At 50.3% G+C, this 19,232-nt stretch overlaps 1 protein-coding gene across 2 annotated transcripts in view; it reads right to left on the bottom strand.

Annotated features, from left to right (window-relative positions):
• Positions 1-1,372: 1,372 nt before the first annotated feature.
• Positions 1,373-19,232, bottom strand: part of CNNM4 (cyclin and CBS domain divalent metal cation transport mediator 4) — a 35,041-nt gene continuing 17,181 nt past the window's right edge. The window contains exons 2-8 of one of the 2 annotated variants that reach the window (XM_028132645.2): positions 10,597-10,740; positions 10,137-10,271; positions 9,077-9,246; positions 8,759-8,855; positions 7,214-7,276; positions 4,379-4,560; positions 1,373-4,113 (exon numbers count right to left, since the gene is read on the bottom strand). In XM_028132645.2, the coding sequence (XP_027988446.1) occupies positions 3,916-4,113; positions 4,379-4,560; positions 7,214-7,276; positions 8,759-8,855; positions 9,077-9,246; positions 10,137-10,271; positions 10,597-10,740 (989 nt within the window). In that variant the 3' untranslated portion in view covers positions 1,373-3,915. The remainder of the gene's footprint in view (positions 4,114-4,378; positions 4,561-7,213; positions 7,277-8,758; positions 8,856-9,076; positions 9,247-10,136; positions 10,272-10,596; positions 10,741-19,232) is intronic. The other variant, XM_008156498.3, reaches the window with a different exon arrangement.

The raw sequence follows: 19,232 nt of genomic DNA, 5'->3' as shown, positions 1-19,232 counted from the left end.
GGCCTCTAGTGTGTAAATAAGAAAGTCCCTGCTCTCCTGGAGCTTAGGTTCTAGTATAGGGAAAACAGGAAATGCACAAATCATATATTTTTAAAATTTTTATTTTATATTTTATTGATTTTCCACAGAGAGGAAGGGAGAGGGATAGAGAGCTAGAAACATCGATGAGAGAGAAACATCGACCAGCTGCCTCCTTCACACCCCCCACCGGGGATGTGCCCGCAACCAATGTACATGACCTTGACCAGAATCGAACTTGGGACCCTTCAGTCCGCAGACCAATGCTCTATCCACTGAGCCAAACCAGTTTCGGCACAAATCATATTTTAATATCCTGCAGTAAGTGCCATGGAGAAAAACAAGACAAGAGGCGACAAGGATTAGGACCATGCTGTTTTATGTGGGGTGACCCAGGAAGGCTTCTCCAAGGTGACATTTGAACAGGTCTAAACCAAGCAAGGAGGTGAACCCCTGGGGGCAGAGTGTTCCAGGCAGAGGAGACAGCAAATCCAAGGGTCCTTGTGTGACTTTCTCCCTGAGAGGGTCTTCCTCGTTAAACTCACTGAGGGGTTGGTGGCACCTGGCAGCAGAGGCTTTAACATGTGGAACAGATGGATGAATGATACTCTTCCCACCTACACACAGCTTTTTGCATTTGTTTTTTTCTTTTACCTGGAATGTCCTTTCTACCTACCCAAGTACCTCCCTTTTTTTAAACCTCCCCCCAATTTGGCAACGTTGTTAAGCCTGTCTGGCTTGGCCAAGGCACCTTTGGGCACTGTGAGAGTGGGTGTAGTGAGTTCACTCTCGGGTGGGCTCCTCGGAGGATGAGCACTCCCACTTTGAGACCAAGAGGCGACTGCACATTATAAAACAATGTGATCCTGTGTTTGGATCAAGCTCCTTTCTCCATCAGCCCCCAGGGGAAAGAGGAGAGGCAATCTGCCCATTCCAACCGCCCCTTCAGGACCTGTACCCAGAAGAGCCTGTGGTGTCCACTTCACAGGATTCCTAATTGTGGCAACTGAGCACATTTGCCATGTATGTCTAGCAGCTCCTGTGAGGACAGCCTTTATTACTAAAGGCCTGGTGCACGAAATGCGTGCACGGGTTGAGGAGGGGTCCCCTCAGCCCAGCCTGCACCCTCTTGCAGTCCAGGAGCCCTCAGGGGAGGTCCCACTGACGGCTTAGTCAGACATCCTTAGCACTGCTGAGGAGGCGGGAAAGGCTCCCGCCACCACCGCTGCGCTTGCCAGCCTTGAGCCCAGCTTCTGGCTGAGTGGCGCTCCCCCTTGGGAATGCACTGACCATCAGGGGGCAGCTCCTGCATTGAGCGTCTGCCCCCTGGTGGTCAGTGCATATTATAGCAACCAGTTGTTCTGCTGTTCAGTTGATTTGCATATTAGCCTTTTATTATATAGGATATTTTTAAAATTACATTGCTGCTGCTTTTTCACTGCAAAACAATTCCAGAATACTTGTCTCTTGCCATGACACAGTGACAGCCAATCACAATCACTTCTATTTCTATGACAGTTACCGAATACTGACTGAACTTAAATAGGGAAATTGTAGACGCACCAAGATTTCATATTTCATTTTTTTATTACCAATCAAAAATAAATTCCATATATTGTTTAGCAAATATTATCATTGTTTTGTGACAAAAGACACAAGAGTCATAACAACAAAACTCCCCGAGAGTCAAACTCATAACAATGCCAAAATAAATCACAAATATATACAAATTAAAATCTTATGCAAAATAAATATGTTACTTGCTATGGTGGCTGTGACTTGCCTACCCATTTGGAGGCCATCCCTCACACAGGAAGACATGCAGGAATGGGCCAATTCCAGGGTAGAGCTCAGCCCAGGAACCAGAAGTTGGAATAGGAAGTGAAAAATTGCACTGGGAGGAGGAAGTCATCGGACCAGTAATATTTGGAAATAATTATGACCCTTTGCAAGAAGTGATTATAAATGGGGAAGGGAAGGACGGGGGGAGGGGACAGCTGTTGGTAGAAACTGTGTGTGCAAAGAGGTAGCGTGGAAGTGTGCGACCCGCTTTTACTTCACACACACTCACTTGGTTCAGGCCAATGTGCTTGGCCCTGCCTGGCACTCAGGTCTCAAAAACACAGCTTTGCAAGCTTCCATGTGGACTCAGAAAGCAAGCTGTGCGTGTAGAAAACTAACGGGTTTCCCCACAGGGAACAAAAAGGTCCAGTGTCTTTTCTTCCTTCTGGCTGAGAACCCATGGGTATCACCACCTTCTCTCCAAACTTTTAGGACTAAATTCTGTGACTGGCCAGGGGTAGGCATACTTGGTGCAAGACATTTCCTGGTCTCAAGACTTAGGGTTCTCCAGGCACCTGAAGAGCAGAGCCCTTTAGGAAAGGAGTGAATAGACAGTACTCAGGGGAAGGCCTACAGAGTCTCCTGCACCTGATCTTGGGCAACTTTCCACCCGACAAAAGGGCCAACACGGACCTTGGTCCCGCAGCCTCCCCAGCAGTGGGAAGCCTGGAGCTGTGCAGCAGGCAGGGCCTGATTCAGCCCCAGGGAAAAGGTGCTGGGCAGGATTTCCTGTGGGCGTGGAGCTCTGTACCCCCAGCTTCAGCACAGGACAAGATGATGTCTCACACTAGGATTATGGACCTGGGGGAACGTGGCCACCAGCTGTGTGCCCTTGAGGTTGAAACCTTTCCTGGGTTATGCAAGTGTATAAATAGGCAGGTGAGCCTCAGCCACGGAGAAAGGGCATGGAGAACCTGCTTAGGTTGGCTTCCTACACATCCTCTGTTCTCAATCCCCAAGAGACCTCGGGGTTTAGATTAGAAGTAGGGAGTCTGGAAAGCAAAGTTCAAGGGTCAGACTGGATTTTGGTTGTGGGGTGGGAAGGGGATGGTATTACTTGCTAACAATGCAAATACTCATGACTAGATTCCCTCCTAGAACCAAAAGGAGTATTGCAGACAAGTCACCTCTAATGTAGATGCTGTCCCAACCCACGGGAAAGCCTTTGGTAAAGTGAGGGCAGCCTGGGGAGCAGGGGGGGCAATCTGAAACGTGGGAGACGCTGCCTAACGAGTCAAGTCAACCCCATTCCAAGGGAACAGCTGTCCAAAGGGGCAGATATGAGGCAAAACAACGAGGCCAGGGTTGACAGTCCCAGTGGCCCCAACCAGGAGAGCCCATCAGCAGAGTTTCAGAAATTCCTGGATCCAGCGAGTGACAGGAGCAGGGCTACTCCTCTGTAGCTGGAAGTATAATGCCCCTGATCTCAGTGCCCCAGAATCCCTCCGCCTCGGCGACGTCAGACAAGCCTCAGTGCACATGTCCAGGCAGTTGTTCTCAATGCTATTTGGTTCTTTGCTTCCTGGGAAGCACTGTCTTCCTCCCAAGAGAAAATGTTCCTCCCGCAGCTGCTGGGACCCGTCTCTGGAGGACAAGGAGCAGGAAGAGTCGGCTCCCTGAGTCAGGGACATAGCCAGGTCGTGGCTGGGAGCAGATTATGGCTATTGCTTCCCGGGGTGAGAAACCCCTTCCAAAGTTTTTGTGGGGGAAAAATTTTTTTTAAAATAAAATCCTTAACCCTGTCTTCCCTTCCCCATTCCCTTCCCCAAATGATATTTCAAAAGAGGAGCAATAAGCCTAGTTTAGAAAGTCTCCAGTACAAAATCCGCCTTGTGGTGGTTGCTCGCCACCCACAGTCCAGGGCTAGGCAGCTGCTACTTCCGAGCTGCTCACAGGTCCCTGTCAGAGGCCAGCTTCCCCGCAGGCTGGGGGCCACCTGGCTGCTCAGTAAGATAGGCTATCTGCACCCCGTCTGGCCTGACAGGCTCCTTCTCTTCAGGTGGGCCCACTGGAGCGGCCCCCGCGGAGCTGGCGGGGGGGCCCCGGGCCCTCCTGTCAGATGGCGTTCTCAGGGGAAGCTCTGTGCAGCGTGGCGTTGCGCTCGTTGAGCAGAGTTGTGGTCTCGTCCACCACAGGCAGCTCAGGCTTCTCCGTCAGGTTCTCCGTGCAGATGGTGCACCCATCCAGGGGAAACTGAGGGCAGGTCTCCATCCGTGAGGCCAGCAGCCCATTCTGGTACTGTTGCCGCGTGATCTGCAAGAGGGAGCAATGAGAGTCAGTAAGAGCAGGAGCTGGGAGGCCAATTGCACCAGTGACCTGGGGAAGCAGGGCTGGCAGGATGGAGGCTGCAAGTCCAGGTGCAAGGATGTGACCAGGGGGGAGTCTCCGGAAACCTGTCACAAGAGTAAGCAGCAGGAGCAGGAGGACTCTCACGTGGGCCCTGTGCTCTAGGTGGCGGGGGAAAGAAAGAGTTGCTGGTTCCTGAGACAGTGATCCCCAAGGGTAGGGGAGCACTCACCTTAATATACTGCAGGTCCATGAGCGCCCGGACACTGAAGTCAGAGATGTACTGGCCCAGGACAGAGCTGCCAAGCTGGTTGCTGCTGCCTGCCAAGGGGGCTGGGCTCGAGAGGTCTGTGCGGTCCGGGCAACTGAGGGAGGCCGAGCGGCTCAGGCAGGTGGGGTGTGATGGGGAGCGGTCTGTGGGGAGAAAGAGGCTATCAGGCCCCGACAGGCAACACCCTGGACTGTGGTGCCCTCCTGGCTAGCCCTGTCCCATGGATGCCAGGGGATGCTGCCCCCACTGGGAATGGGAACACTTCTTCAGGACAAGTCAAAAGCTTTAACCTCATCAAGGCAAACAAGTTAGTTTGTTTAGCAGTGTTGTGCAATACCTACTAAAAAGTCTAACAAAAAAAAAAAAACACAACACACACAAAAAAACAAAGACTCAAAAGTTTATGGCTTCAAAACCCTAACAACTGATCAGTCCAGGGCAGCACGATGGTTACCCTCGTGTGGCGGCCGCTCTCCTCTCAGTAACAGCTCATGTCAATGGACACAAACTGCATACCTTTAAATTATATTAAAAGAAAAATTACATAATTTGCACTCTCATCTCTCTCATACACACACCTCTCAACCTGACACCCTGCTCATAACTAAAAATGCTCTTAAGCCGACAAATATTTGTTCTGCACATGACCTGTTCTGTCTGCTGAGCCCCAGCCTGGCCGGGGGCAGGGGCAGGGGCAGCATGTTCCTTCCCCAGGAACTAGAGGCCCCAGAGCGCCAGGCTTCCCATCCCAGCTGGTGCCAGCCCCCCTCCCGGAGGCAAAGCCTGGGCAGTGTTGGCGGTGCCTCTTCCCGCCACCAGCACAGGCCTCATTCCGTGGACTAACCAGGGCAGCGGGATGACTCAACCTCAAATGAGAAACACATTCCTTATTTTGAAAAAGAAACGGCACACATTATTGCGCTCTTATTTTTAAAAATATTTATAAAATAATGAAATCCACAAAGAAGTTAATTGTGAAGGCATGCTGGCTTGTTTCAAACAAACAGGAAATAAACTAAGCTGATATACTTAGTTAATTACTAAGTTATTAACTACTAAGCCGTTCTAACAAATAGCTCAGTGAAGAGAGCAAACATCGGATGACTGAATGAACAATGGAGCTTTGACCAAGTGAGGCTGCATCAGAAATACACCATCTTTGAGCTTCAGTCAGAAAACAAGAAAAATATAGTCTGGTTATTCTACAATTGGGCAGTGTACAACCATCAGAGCAGGGCGGGGAAAACTTTCTTCTGCCAAAGGCCATTTGAATATTTATAACATCATTCGAGGGCCATATAAAATTACCAACTTAAAAATTAGCCTGCTATATTAGCCTAAATACTTAATTAACTCACCTCTAATGCCGTGGCAGGGCCAGACCAAATGGTTTCACAGGACTTACACGGCCCAAGGGTAGGACATTCCCACCCCTGCATTAGAGGGTCATGTGCATGTATCACTTATTCTAAACTCAGTAACACCTCGGATTAAGTTCTAGAAGAAAACAAATACTGGCGAGAGCAACCTTTCCCATTAATGGGAGCATTTGAGATCTTGCTTCCTGGCAACTGTCATCAGTTTAGTTCAAATAAACTCTTACAAAAACTAAAAAAAAAAACTAAAAACAAAAAAAACCTTCACATTAATTAGTTATTTGCTTTTAATTAATGCTTATTAACATGCCAGAACAGGAAATAAATTTAAAACCAACACAGGTTGGTGACATGGCCTATTAAAAATAGAGGTCCTAAAGAAAACTACAACAAAATATGAAGCATTTGTTCTGAATAATGAAACTATAATGCTTATTAATTTTCTTTTTCCCCCAATAAGCTATGTTACTTTTATGATTAAAACAAAGCAACATGTGTAACAAAAATAGAATTTTTAATTTGGTAATTCTACTTCTAAAAGAATATTCTAAGGATACAAGCTCAAACACCGATGACATTTTTCATAAAGAGGTTTATGTCATGGTATTATTTAGCATATAGACCCCCATGAATATGCATAAGGGGAATAACAAATGAAGGCACATCTGCCTGGTGGATTCTGCTCCCATATTACGTAAAAACATCAGGATTCAAACCCGGTATGCATAAACTCCTGGCCATATGTGAAACAAGAAAGTGCAGAAGAGGCAGAGGGAGGCTGGTCAGTGAAGGCCAAATGGCCCATCTTCTCTCATCAGACACCCCCTGCTCAGAGCCATTACCGACTTCCTGCTTCCCATCACAGCCAAAAGTGTGTTGTGTTTGAAAGGGACCTTTACCATTTTTTTAAGAAGAGGATCAATAGTAAAGTGTGCTTTGGTGCAGTTTAGAAGAAGAAACGAGATGCAGGAATATGAAGTGGGAGAGCTGACTGCAGTGCTAGGCTCTCTGGCCTGTGGAGGCTCAGGAGCCGCTCTGGATTACGCACTGAGCCTGGAGCTCTTAACTTCCTCAGGGCTCACCGGCCGGGCCAGGGCTCTGGTGACAAGGCCAGCACCTCCCGCCACCATCTGCTGCCTCGGATCACGGGACACAGGGACGCTGCCAATGAGTAGGAATCAGTCTGGCCAGCACGTGCGTGCGTGCGCACACACACACCTTCTCAAAGACTGAAGAACCTTCAGGAACCCCTTCCAGGACCAGGGCAAAGCCATCCAGTAACTGAGCTCTAGGCCAAGCTGGCTCTCAAGTGTGAACAGGTGGGGAGCCCCAGTGCCTACTGGGACAGGTTAATGCAGCTGTGGTGTGTGGGCTCAGGCGACAGGTGGCAGTGCAGTGTTCCACAGCCATGCCATGTTACCTGGGAGCCAGGAGAGCAGGGAGTTCTGCTTGCCAGGCGGACACCCGACCTGGGATGAAGGCACTGGAGTGAAAGAGGAAAAGGTCAGTGCTGGGTGGGGTCCAGGTCAGGAGGCAGGACATGGAGCCACAGGATGGGCTGGAGAAGCAGACCCTTGGGCAGTGAGGGCCTCAGTGGAAAAGGAGACACGACTTTGACAGGCAGGAGCTCAGGCAGACTCACGAGCCCCGCTCAGAGAAGGCCAGGTGCTGGCAGAGGGGCCCAGAGCTCCCACAGTGAATCCAGAGCCCAGAAGACACCCCTTTCCCTTCCGGCCACTCCAATGGGAACTGAGAGCCTCCAGGTCAAGGGACAGAGTGCAGGACCATGACCCAACCCCTGAGGCACTAGGGGCAGAGTGCCTGGAGGAAATGTCCCATGACTGAGCATCCTTCTGAACAAGATTTCCCCAGGCTGGATGCTAAGCAGTCCTCCCAGGGCCGCCAGTCCAAAACCCAGGTCCAGAGCCTGGTTCCTCCTCTCCCTTCCCCTCCCTCACAGGCCGGCTGGTGCTGGGGTTGGGGGGGGGGGGCGCAGAGCTGTGTCAATAGGCATGGATGCTCTGCCCCCCCGCCACAGGTCCTCTTTGTCAAAGGATAACAACAGGCACAGCCGAGGCTCCTAGAAGCTACAGCACCTGCCTCATCGGCAGCCTGTCCCCCAGCACCAAAGTGGACTTCACTCTCCAGCCCACAGCCACCCAGGCCCCTCTCGTGGTTGGGGTGTGTGTCCCACAGTGAGTGAGGAGCTGTGCTGGCCCCTTTGGCAAGGGGCACCTGAGCTACCCAGGACTGGGGAAGCAGAGGGCACTGGGGTGGCCAGAGAGGCCCTTCCTTGGTCTTGCCATAACCTATAACCTCCCTTGGAGGTTGTCCAGTACCCTCTTTGGCCCAAGTCCCTTTATTCCATCACAACCAACCCTTAACCAAGTGGCAGTGGCTAAGCCATGAGAAACCAACCTGCCTGTAACCTGCCCTGGCCTGGCTCCCAACCTCAGGCACTTGGGACACCTTCACCCCAATCCCTTGGTTGACCTCTCCCAGGCTTCATAGGCAAGACCCCACAGCCTCCCTCCACATACCCACTCTCTCAACTCCCGCCTGCGGTGATGGCTAGTAAGGGTCACCATGGCCCGTGGGCCCACTGGCCCGTTCTACTCTCAAAGGCCGTCGATAGCTTCTTGCTTCCTATCACAGCCATACACCATCGACTTTCTGGAGCTCCCTGACTCATCCTCACTCCCAGTCTTCCTCCCGCTGGCAGGCAGGCCTCCCCACCATCTCAAGACACACTCTCGGCTCCCTCCAGGCCTTTGCTCAGAATCCCACCCCCTCCGCTGAATCATTGCTCTTCCAGGCCACCTCCTCTAGGCCCAGACCTCACAGGTCTCCCTCTCCTCAAACCACCGAAGTTATGAGCCATCTAGATGCCAAGGAGCTGGGAGCCACTCACTGCCGCTCCCAATCCAGGCCGCTGGAGTGCGGCCAGTGCAGCCCAGCCACTCACCAGGGGGTAACGAGGACAGCGCCATGGTCCCGTAGTAGGAGAAGGCACCCGTCTCAAACTTCATGTTCTCCTTCCCAGCCTCCACCTCCACCTTCCCCTGAAAGAACACAGGGTTAGGATTATAGAGTGAGAAGCAAAAAACAACAACAGCAAAAAGATGAGGCAAGAGGGAGACATGAGGGGTGATGGCACTGTGAGCTGCTCGGAGGAGGACGGGCAATGGGGCGCACAGGCCCAGAGCAGGTCACACAGCCTCGGGGCAGGAAAGCCCTGCACCCCCACATTTCACAGTGAGGCAAGCAGGTGCGGCAGGCTCACCTGCAGGATGAGGATGAAGTAGTCGGCCGGCTTGTTCCGGGTGTACAGATAGTGGTGCACATAGTATTTGTTGTGCTCGTCAAACTTGAGTTCCTGAATGACGTCCGGGTACTTGAGCAGCCGAAGCAGGATCTTCTCTGATATCAGAGCAGGGCTGAACTGGGGGACTTCTGCAGGGGAGAGGGAGACTGCACATGGGACCAGGCGCTGCAGTACAGGGACAGCTCCCTCACTGCCAGGCTCTTCCCTTCGGTTCTGAGAGAAGGGAGAGCCCTGGAGTCTGTTGGCCTTGAATGGTAGCTCCTGCACTACCCGGGCATGATCTTGGGCAAGTTACTTAACCTTATATCAGTTTGCTCATCTGTAAAATGGGGGTTAAAAACTTCAGAGTGGTTGTGAGGTTAAACAGAATAATACATGTAAAGCACTTGGCATAAGGAAAGTGCTTGGTAAATGTTATCATCATTGTTCATCATCAACATCATCCATACCCTTTCAGAAAAAATAAAGAAGGAATTACTGAAGTCTGACTGGGAGAGGGGGAGGGAGTAGGCAGGTGTCTTTCTAATCCATCGCCCAGGCCCCCAAGGGAGCTGTGAAGCAGGGGTGAGAAGAGATATGACATCGATCTACAGGTCAAGTCTGTAGTCAAGTCCAGTACATGAGGCAGAGGGGAGGCGGGAGAGACAAGGACAGAGCTAGGTGCAGGCTCCTCAGAGGTGAGGAGCCAGGCAGGGGCCGTGCGCTGTACCTGGGCAGGCCCACAGCACATGCAAGAGCCTCCTTCTCCCTCCCCTCCACGAGCCTCGATGGGCCTATCTCAGGTCCTCCCGAGGCTTATTTTCAAAACTAACTTGATGCTTTCTGGAAGTCTGCAATAGGGGAAGCAAATCGCAGCGCATGTCCAGGTGGGAGCTGCCTCGCCCCATCCAGAGGCAGCCGAGTGTCCCTGCACCTTGCACCTGTGTAGCCTCATCCCAGGAGGGGAGTAGCTAGAGGCCCAGTCCTTCTCCCTCTGTGACTGTCGCACCAACAGTGAAGGCCATCCTCTCGCTCTTACCCGTGGACAGAAAGCGGTGAGCAGCCAGGAGTAGCTGAGGTGAAATTTTCACCTTGAGTTCATTGTCAGTATCCTTGAAGGCTGAGAAGTCCCGTTTGTTCTTCTCAGATACCCGTTTCCGGCTTCGGTTGTCAGCTGCAAGAGAATGAACTGGAGCTGAGCACGCTGTCCCCTCAGTGGACTCGGGAACAGAATGGAACCTGTCCACCAGCTGCCGGCTCTGCCATCCCTCCCTCCACACAGAACCTGCAGTGTCTGGACCCAGGCACGTCCCCAGGCTGATGCTGAGCCACAGGAGCCACGGGGAAGAGCCAAGGCAGCCTCCGGCCCCTGCTCCAAGCAATATCCTCCAGGTCGTGCTGGCCTGCGTCCCTGCACGGTGGCCTTCCCACCAGGACAGCAGACGTCAGGCCTGAGCGGGAAAGGGGCTCTGGGCCTGGGGGGGGGGGGGGGGACTCACTGTACATATCTGACTCGTCCAGGATCTCGGACTTGATGATCTCCTCAATGACGTCCTCCAGGGTGACCAGGCCCAGGACCTCGTAGAAGGGGTCACCTTCCCCCTCGTTGTTCACCTTCTGCACGATGGCCAGGTGGGACTTCCCTGCGGGACAACACAATGAGTCAGACAAGAGCAAAGGGACCAATCATGAGACTCCTCCACCAAAATGTTAACACACCTGAGTCATTGGGGTGGGGTCAGGGGTAGTTTTTTTCCCCTTTTCTATATTTCCTGGAGTTTCTTTCTTTTTTAAAAAAAGTTAAAAATTTTTTTTTCAAGTTATAACATTTTATTTTATTTTTTCCTTATCCTCCCATTATCCCCCCCACTCATGCCCTCTCCCTGCTGTTGTCTGTGTCCATTGGTTAGGCTTATATGCATGCATACAAGTCCTTTGGTTGATCTCTCCTCCTGGAGTTTCTATTGCAAACTGATACTGCTTTTATGAAAAGGAAAACCAAAAGTATTTTTTACTGTCAAGGCATTACGGACCATTGGCTTAGATAGAATGGAAAGGGCAAGGCCCTCCTGGGGAGGGAAAGACGCACCCTGACAACTTGTGGACAGAGAAGCCATATGTCACAGGCAGGCAGGTGCCAGCTGGACAAGGGTTCAGAGGGCGCCCACCTTCCCTGGGCCTCCAAGGGCCATTCACTGCCTCCCCCAGCTCCTTGGCAGAGCTCCCCTGCAAGCACCCTGGGGCCATGACAGTGTCCCAGGCAAAGGCTCTGCATTCCCAAACCATTAACAAATTAGCCCGGTATAATTGGGCCAGGCAGGGACTGTAATTAGAGAAAGGCCACCCTTTCCACCTAAAGCAAGAGGAAGATAGAAGGGGGGTGGGGGGAACCTTCCACAGAAGCTTTGTGGGTGGCTGGGTGCCCTCCTGGGTCCCCACCCTGCTCTTGTGCCCTAGAACCCAGTGTGTGACAACAGGAGACACCCAGAGGGGCCTGGCCCACACTCCGGTTGAACACGGTGTGCCCCACACAGGGGGACGCAGATTTGCAGCAGCCTCAGGGAGAAAGCCCCGGGAGAGCTGTGAAGGTCAAGTCAGAGATTCCTCGCAGATTCCCCTTCACAATCCAGTCTTAGGGCCTCACTCTCAGGACATCCCTGTAGACCAGGTTCTCCAGATCCTTAGGCCACAGCAAACCCTTCAGAGCTCCTAGCGGCCTCTTAGGGAGAACAGAGATGCCAGTCCTCGCAGCCAGCGTTTGGAAAAACAAATGAAAAGTGCCTGAGTGCACCCATGTGAAGGGGGAGTACTGTCCTGTGAGACACCCTCACACACAGTGCTGGTCATACGGTACTGCTTTCCAGCTTGGAGTTGTGGTCAAAACACTTTCAGGATCTTGCTAGACAGACCATGGCTAGACTCGACTAAAGATTTCCCTGTCTTCTAGCGATGAGCCAACGAGAGCAAGTGATCTGCCAGGGCCCTTGAGCAGCAGCCAGCCAGGGCCCAGACCCTGGCCTCTCCACCCGCCGGAGGCTGCCCTGCAGGAGCCCTCCAGAGAAAGAGAGCTGAGGGCCGGCGCAGCTTACTTAGACCGCGTCATCAGACGGGAACCAGAGTGAAAGCAGGCAGCTTTCATCACCTCCCCGACCGGCATGCTCTAGCAGCCGGTGATGCCCAGTGCTGCGGGAGACAGGCAGGCCCTCACAGGGCTCTGGTTGGTGGGCAGGAAAACAGGCACATTTCAGGAGGCCGATTTGGCAGCAGGTCTCAAAACCTAGGGTCCCTAACCTCGGCCTCAGAAATTCCACTTGTAGGAACTTATCCTATGGATGTAATCTTCACTAAAGCAGAAAGACACAAAAGCCAAGGGGGTCATCAAAACATTCTTTTTCACAGCCTCAAACCAGAGACAATCTGAATCACTTGCAATGGAGCAGGAGTGCGGGACAGGGGCTACTGCTGCCTGGGGAGAGGCAGCAGGGCCTGAGGGACGAAATGTGGAACGAAACCCGAGACAGGCCATTAGTGGAAAAGCACGTGATAGGACTGAATGCATGGTGCCATCTGCCTGCATGGAAATGGGGGTGGAGGGTGGAGGGTGGAGAGGGCCTTAAACTGTCTGGAAGAGGTAACAGTGGTCATCTTTGGGGGCTTTTTAAGTTGTGGGGGCTAGTATCACTCTATTCACTTCCATATTCTATTTGATGGGCATGTTTCACTTTTATATTTTTTTCGACAAAAATATTAAGGAGAGCCTGGCCGGTGGGGCTCAGTGGTTGAGCGTTGACCTATGAACCAGGAGGTCACAGTTCAATTCCTGGTCAGGGCACATACCCAGGTTGCAGGCTCCATTCCCAGCCGGTCAATGATTCTCTCTTATTGTTGGTGTTTCTATCTCTCTCTCCCTCTCTCTTCCTCTCTGAAATCGATAAAAATATGTTTAAAAAATATTAAGGAGGAACACAAAACGAAGGGGAACTGGTAAGAGTCTAGGGTGAGCACGGCACTGCAGCCCAAGGAGCCCAGGAAGGGGGCGAGTCTCTGAATGCTGCCCAATTAGCAGCACCTGCTTATACCCTAGGAATCAGAGCCCCAGCAGATACAGCATCAATAATCTGAGAAAATGTCCCCCCACTGAAACCTTCAATCAACCCATGGTCAAGGTTTGCACTAGGCCTCACCAGGAAAGGCTGGTGGTTCCTCTGAAGACAGAACTATCCTCCTGTGGGTGAAGTGCGTGGATTTCTTGTGCTGGATTGGGGCCACTCTGCCTCCCTGCCTGCGTTCTGAAGCTCCTGTCTGTGGAACCCACTGGTGTGTGTGGCACCCTCTAGTGGCAGCACCATCAAGATGAGTACCTTGTAGATGTGCTGGCCTGGGGCACTGCCCACTCTCCCCTGCTCTGCATGCTAAAGAGCCTGGCACACTGGCGCTGACTGTGGCCGGCTGGTTGCGGCCCCACACAAAGGGCTCGTCAGTTACCCTCTGCTGACCCGGCCATGGGACTCTGGGCTGTGTTTGCCTTTCCTAATTTGTCTGCCCTTTCCAAAGTCAGCAATGCTGCCAGCGGTGGGGGTCTCATGCTCAGGCTGCACTTGGACCAGGGGCCACTCTCTCCCTCCTCCGGCAATCTCCTGGTGTTCTGACCTCAGGCCGGCCCTGTCCTCTTGATTCAGGAGGGCACCTGGTCCCTTGCCTGTGACTTTAAATAAAAACTATATGTCAAGGTGTCTCAAATAAATACTTGCAGCCCAGGCCTCTTCTGTGCCCTCCAGACTCCTACATTCAACTGCTTGCTGACAGCTAGATCCAAGTGGATGTCTAACACCTAGGACTTACTGTCAAAACCAAGCCCCTGCCCCTCCTCCCATCTCCCTCTGTCCAACTGACCAGCATGGAGAGAGAAAACTCTGCCTCCTCTATTTCTCTACCTTCTACATCCAACCCTTTCAGCAGACCCATCAGCTCTGCTTGCAAGAGGCACCGGAACCCAGCCTCCTCTGGCAGCCTGCACTGCCACTGTCCCTTTCTGGGCCACAGGCATCTCCTTCTCACCCAGAGGGTGGGCAGCCCCTCACCATCTCCCTGCTTCACCCTGAACCCGAGTCCACTCTCAACACGTAGCAAGGGGGACCCCTTACAGGGAAGTCAGGTTGCCTTACGCCTCACTCCACACAGAAACCACATTCCTCCGTGGCCAGGTCCCAGAAACCCCTCATGCTGACCCCTAACCCATCTCTCCTGTGCTCCGGTCAGTCTCAGCCTCCTTGCTGTCCCTCAAACACCTAAGGCTGCTCCCTTAACCTGGCCGCCCCTCCCTATATATACATCTGCTTCGCTCGCCCCACCTTTATGTCTCTGTTCAAATGTCACCCTCCTGGTGAGAGCCTCTCTGACAACCAGCCTCCTCTAGCACCCCAAGCTGGTCATCAGTTTATTACCTAAAACAAATGATATCACATGCTTACTCACTTTACTTATGGTTTATGGTTCCTCTCCTCTTACTAATTGTGAGTCCATTATAGCAAGGCTTCAGTCTGTATTCCCCAAACGCAAAGGAGTGTTCAGTAAGCATTCAGTGAATGTTTATGGGGAATGAGTTCATTCACACAGGGAGGGGAACAGGGAGGCTAGCAGCGAAAAGATTATTTTGAATTTTAGTAATTAAGAAGTTTCTGTAATTCAGAAATTGCTGTTAACTCATTTACCATCTGTATATATAAAAGCCTAAGCGACCATTATGACTGATCCACTGAACGACTGGTTGCTATAACGTGCACTGACCACCAGGGGGCAGACGTTCAATGCAGGAACTGCCCCCTGGTGGTCAGTGCGTTCTCACAGCCAACCTCCCGTGGTCCCTTCCCCTGGACTGGGCTAGATAGCCCCAATCACTGGCCAGGCTGAGGGACCCCACCTGTGCATGATTTCGTGCACCAGGCCTCTAGTTTAAAATAAGAGGATGAGCCCTGACTGGTTTGGCTCAGTGGATAGGGCGTTGGCCTGCAGACTGAAGGGTCCCAGGTTCAATTCTAGTCAAGGGCATGTACCTGTTGTGGGCACATCCCCAGTAGGGGGTGTGCAGGAGGCAGCTGATTGATGTTTCTCTCTCATCTATGTTTCTAACTCTCTATCCCTCTCCCTTCCTCTCTGTAAAAAAATCAATAAAAATATATTTAAAAATAAATAAATAAAATAAAATAAGAGGATCAACTTAGGACTTATATGTTTATGATTTTCATTGTATGGAATTCAAATATAACATAGAATTTTATTTTAATGAGTGTCCTCATCTTATTATTAGTTTCCATTCAACTGGATAACTGGATTTTGGAGGTGGTTGGGATGAGAAATTAAACATGAAATTAAATATAATACATCTACCCCAAAAGCTGAGAATCCCACATTTTTCAAAGCAGTCTTTATTCAAAGAAAAAAGACAGGAAATATACCTAAATGTTCATATTTGGCTGACCCATAAAAAATTGCTGAATTCAACAAAAGAATCATATGATTTAACCTAAAAGTATGGGGAATTAAAAATGGTTTTAGTTTTCTTTTTTATACTTTTCTGAGTAGAAATCCTAAGATTTCCATAATCAATACCATAAATGTTATAACCAGAAAGACACACATACATGAAAGGAACTGTTAAAAGATTCTCTTGCCCAGCAGGTGTGGTTCAGTGGTTGAGTGTCGACCTATGAAACCAGGAGGTCACATGCCCGGGTTGCCAACTCGAGCCCCAGCAGGATCAATGATTCTCTCTCATCACTGATGTTTCTATCTCTCTCTCTCCCTATCCCTCTCTGAAATAAATAAAAATATATTAGTTTTTTAAAAAGACTCTCATACTGCTTCCTCTGGGACTTGGGGCTTCCTTAGCCTTTAATTCAAGCACTGCTAAGAACCTGGCTGTGGGAAAGGGGTACCTGGAAGCTGTTGTCCCTTGGTCTCCTCTGGGCCACACCTGGCTGCCAGCTTGCCCACCATGCCCTTCGTCACCCAGTCCAGCCAGGTCCCCTCCTAGGTTAGAGACCTGCACATGAGGCTTCTAGAAACCCCAAAGGTGCTGGGCAAATCAGACAGCAAGCCCAGGCCTTTTCCACTGCCCTCTCTCACCTGGAACAGGGGGAAGGAGTGAGAGAACCCTGACATGCGTCCAAGGACAACCCTTCCCTGCCTCAGCCCTGGGTGCCCCAGCTCTTCCTTTCCCAGAACTTGCACGGCTATGCGGCCTGCTTGTGCCATTGGCCGACTGCTGTCCATGTACCCGGAGCAGGCTAAAGCTCAGCCAGGCCTACACTGTGACTTCGCTCCTCTCCATATCTGCTCACCCTCCTCCCACCCCAAGCCAGGAACACAGCAGCTGCTCCGGACTCTGCTGGATACACACAGGTTGTCTCCAGAAGCCTCAGGAAGCCCAGTTCCCAGCCCCTGCTGTGTCCTCCTCCCTCATAAAAAGCTTTATCTTTCAAAGACCATTAGAAGGACACATCACCAGGTACTGGGTTTCAAAGTCTACCGGAGTCCTGTGAGGGCCTTACTCACCAGCTCTGGCTGCTATTCTCATGGGTCAGACCCAAAGGCTCCAGATGAGACATGGGTTCCACCACCCAAGATACTGTCATCGGCATCCTCCTTACTGGCCTCCCCAGCATGTCCCACTTCCCACCATCCCAGGTCCCCAGAACTGGCCCTTAGCTCCCAGGCCCTCCCATAGGACCCTCCTTTCTCCTCCCTCCACACTGGCCACAGGCCACAGTAGGATTAAGTGACTATTAATAGTGCTGACCTCAACCAGCAGTAGGAGAGGGCCCAGCTCAGCCAGACGCAGGCAAGGCAGGAGAGGACCCAAGGGGACACAGCAGCAAGCAAAGAATCCTGCACAGCTCTCCCACCCCACACCCCTAGCTCCCAGATGGGAGGGTGATCTCTATAAAGGGCCGGGGTGGGAGGGCGAGAGGAAAACGTTTACTCAATAAGCAACTTAAAAGAACACTGAGGAGGTCCTTCATTTTAACATAAATTAATACATATTAATTAATACGTAAGTTCATCACAGTGCCTGAAACAGTAGTACTGGAGAAAACAAGGACATTTTTTCTTCAGGATTTGGTACTATGTGTCAAAATACAAAGTGTGCATGGTCGGGACTCAGCCAATCTTCCACTTCTAGGAAAAACCTTAATATAAAGGAAGCACCCAGGCCAGTGTGCAAGGTGTGCCCAGGAAGATCTGTCCAAGGTAGTTTACAACTGGTACTGCAGCCACTGGAAAAAGAGGCTGCGGCCAGAGATTTAAAGAAATGGTGCTCACCGTTTGTATAAAGCAGAAAGTTACAGAATAGAGAGGAGCAATTTATAGTAGTTTTTTATGCTTTGGCTTAATGCATTTTAAAATCAATATGTATTATTTTACTCTTTCCTTTTATAATCAGAAGAGATAAGAATATCTCATTTTGAGAGGGGGAGAAAAGCAATCATTGCTGACTTACTAGAAGAAAATGCAACAAAGCATTTCGTACTTTGGGTGGTGGAGTAAGTATGACTTTCACTTCTTAATCATTTTCCATGTTCTCAAAGTTTCTGCAATAAATATATTGCTTTATTTTTACTTTTTTGTTGTTGTTGTTCTGTTCACCTCCACTGTGCGGTGTGCCATTGGTGGACGCCAGAATGAACTTAACCCTTTCCCTTCTGCAGCTGGACACGATTATTTCCAGTATTTTCCTACTGTTCCTGTTAAGTTCATCATTTTACCCATGTGAGATGACAATACATTTCAAGATGTATCCAGGTCAAAGGGTTCATGCATTGACAAATCTTTCAGAAGGTTCCTAGTTTGCACTCTCACCAGCACAAATTATATTTGGTGCTTCTTGAGCCATTCCTCAACCCCTAGCATGAGGCTAAATATACAGCAGGCCCTCAATAAGTCAGCCATTCAATAAATACCACCAATGAAAAGATTGTATTATAAACTGGTTATGTTTTTAAAGGAAAGAAATAAAAATGGAAGGCAAGACCAAGACAAAAAAGAGTAGAGCAAAAATGAGAGAGAAGGTGATAGGAGGGTAGCCACATGGAAAGGAAAAATGGAAAAGCAAACATGGGCAAAACAGATAGGGGTCCATAGGGAAAAGGATTCTTAGAGACTTCCCGGGAGACTTGCCCCACCATTCTGAGCCAGACACCTGCTATGCACACATAAGAGAGACCTGCCATCCAGAACCTTTTAGAACAGGGTCTCCGAAGGGGGACTCATCCAACATAAATAATAAGCAATTTTACCTTTTGTTTATACACAGGCTGACCAAGACCCCGGCAGGGAAATCCCAGGAATAAAGCAAGCACAAAGGCCTACAAAGGTCCGAGGCCACCCTCTCCACTCCTGCCAGCCCTGTCAATCAGCGTGGGGGGAAGCAGTAACCATAGAGTCAGGGCTGAGGGATTGGCCAAAATAATTCAAAATTATTAAGAAAACTATTTGAGCCCAGCCAGAGTGGCTCAGTGGTTGAGTGTCAACCTATGAACCAGGAGGTCACGGTTCGATACCTGATCAGGGTACATGCCCAGGTTGCAGGCTCAGTCCCCAGTAGGGGACGTGCAGGAGACAGCAGATCAATGATTCTCTCTCATCATTGATGTCCCTATCTCTCTCTCTCTCTCTCCTCTCTGAAATCAATAAAACTATATATTTAAAAAAAAAGAAAACTATTTGAAACCCAGGCTTACAGCCACTGTCGGTACTGACAAATCCCATCATAAGAATATTTTGTGCCTTGTAAATGGATATAAAGTATATGCTAGAGATAATATGATAGTAACTAATAGCAAGACATCTAAAAATTATGGTTATGCCCTAGCAGGTTTGGCTCAGTGGATAGAGCATCGGCCTGTGGACTGAAGGGTTCAAGGTTCGATTCCAATTAAGGGCACAGCCCGAATTGTGGGCTTGATCCTCAGTAGAGGGCATGCAGGAGGCAGCCGATCAATGATTCTCTCTCACTGATGTTTCTATCTCTCTCTCCCTCTCCCTTCCTCTCTGAAATCAATAAAAATAAAAAATAAATTAAAAAATAATAAAAATATATTTTAACAATAAATAAAAATTACGGTTATTTCCCTGG

Source organism: Eptesicus fuscus, chromosome 16 (genome assembly GCF_027574615.1).
Source record: "Eptesicus fuscus isolate TK198812 chromosome 16, DD_ASM_mEF_20220401, whole genome shotgun sequence".
NCBI classification, from domain to species: domain Eukaryota; kingdom Metazoa; phylum Chordata; class Mammalia; order Chiroptera; family Vespertilionidae; genus Eptesicus; species Eptesicus fuscus.
The sequence above is the reverse complement of the archived record's forward strand: the minus strand, read 5'-3'. Positions and strand labels throughout refer to the sequence as shown.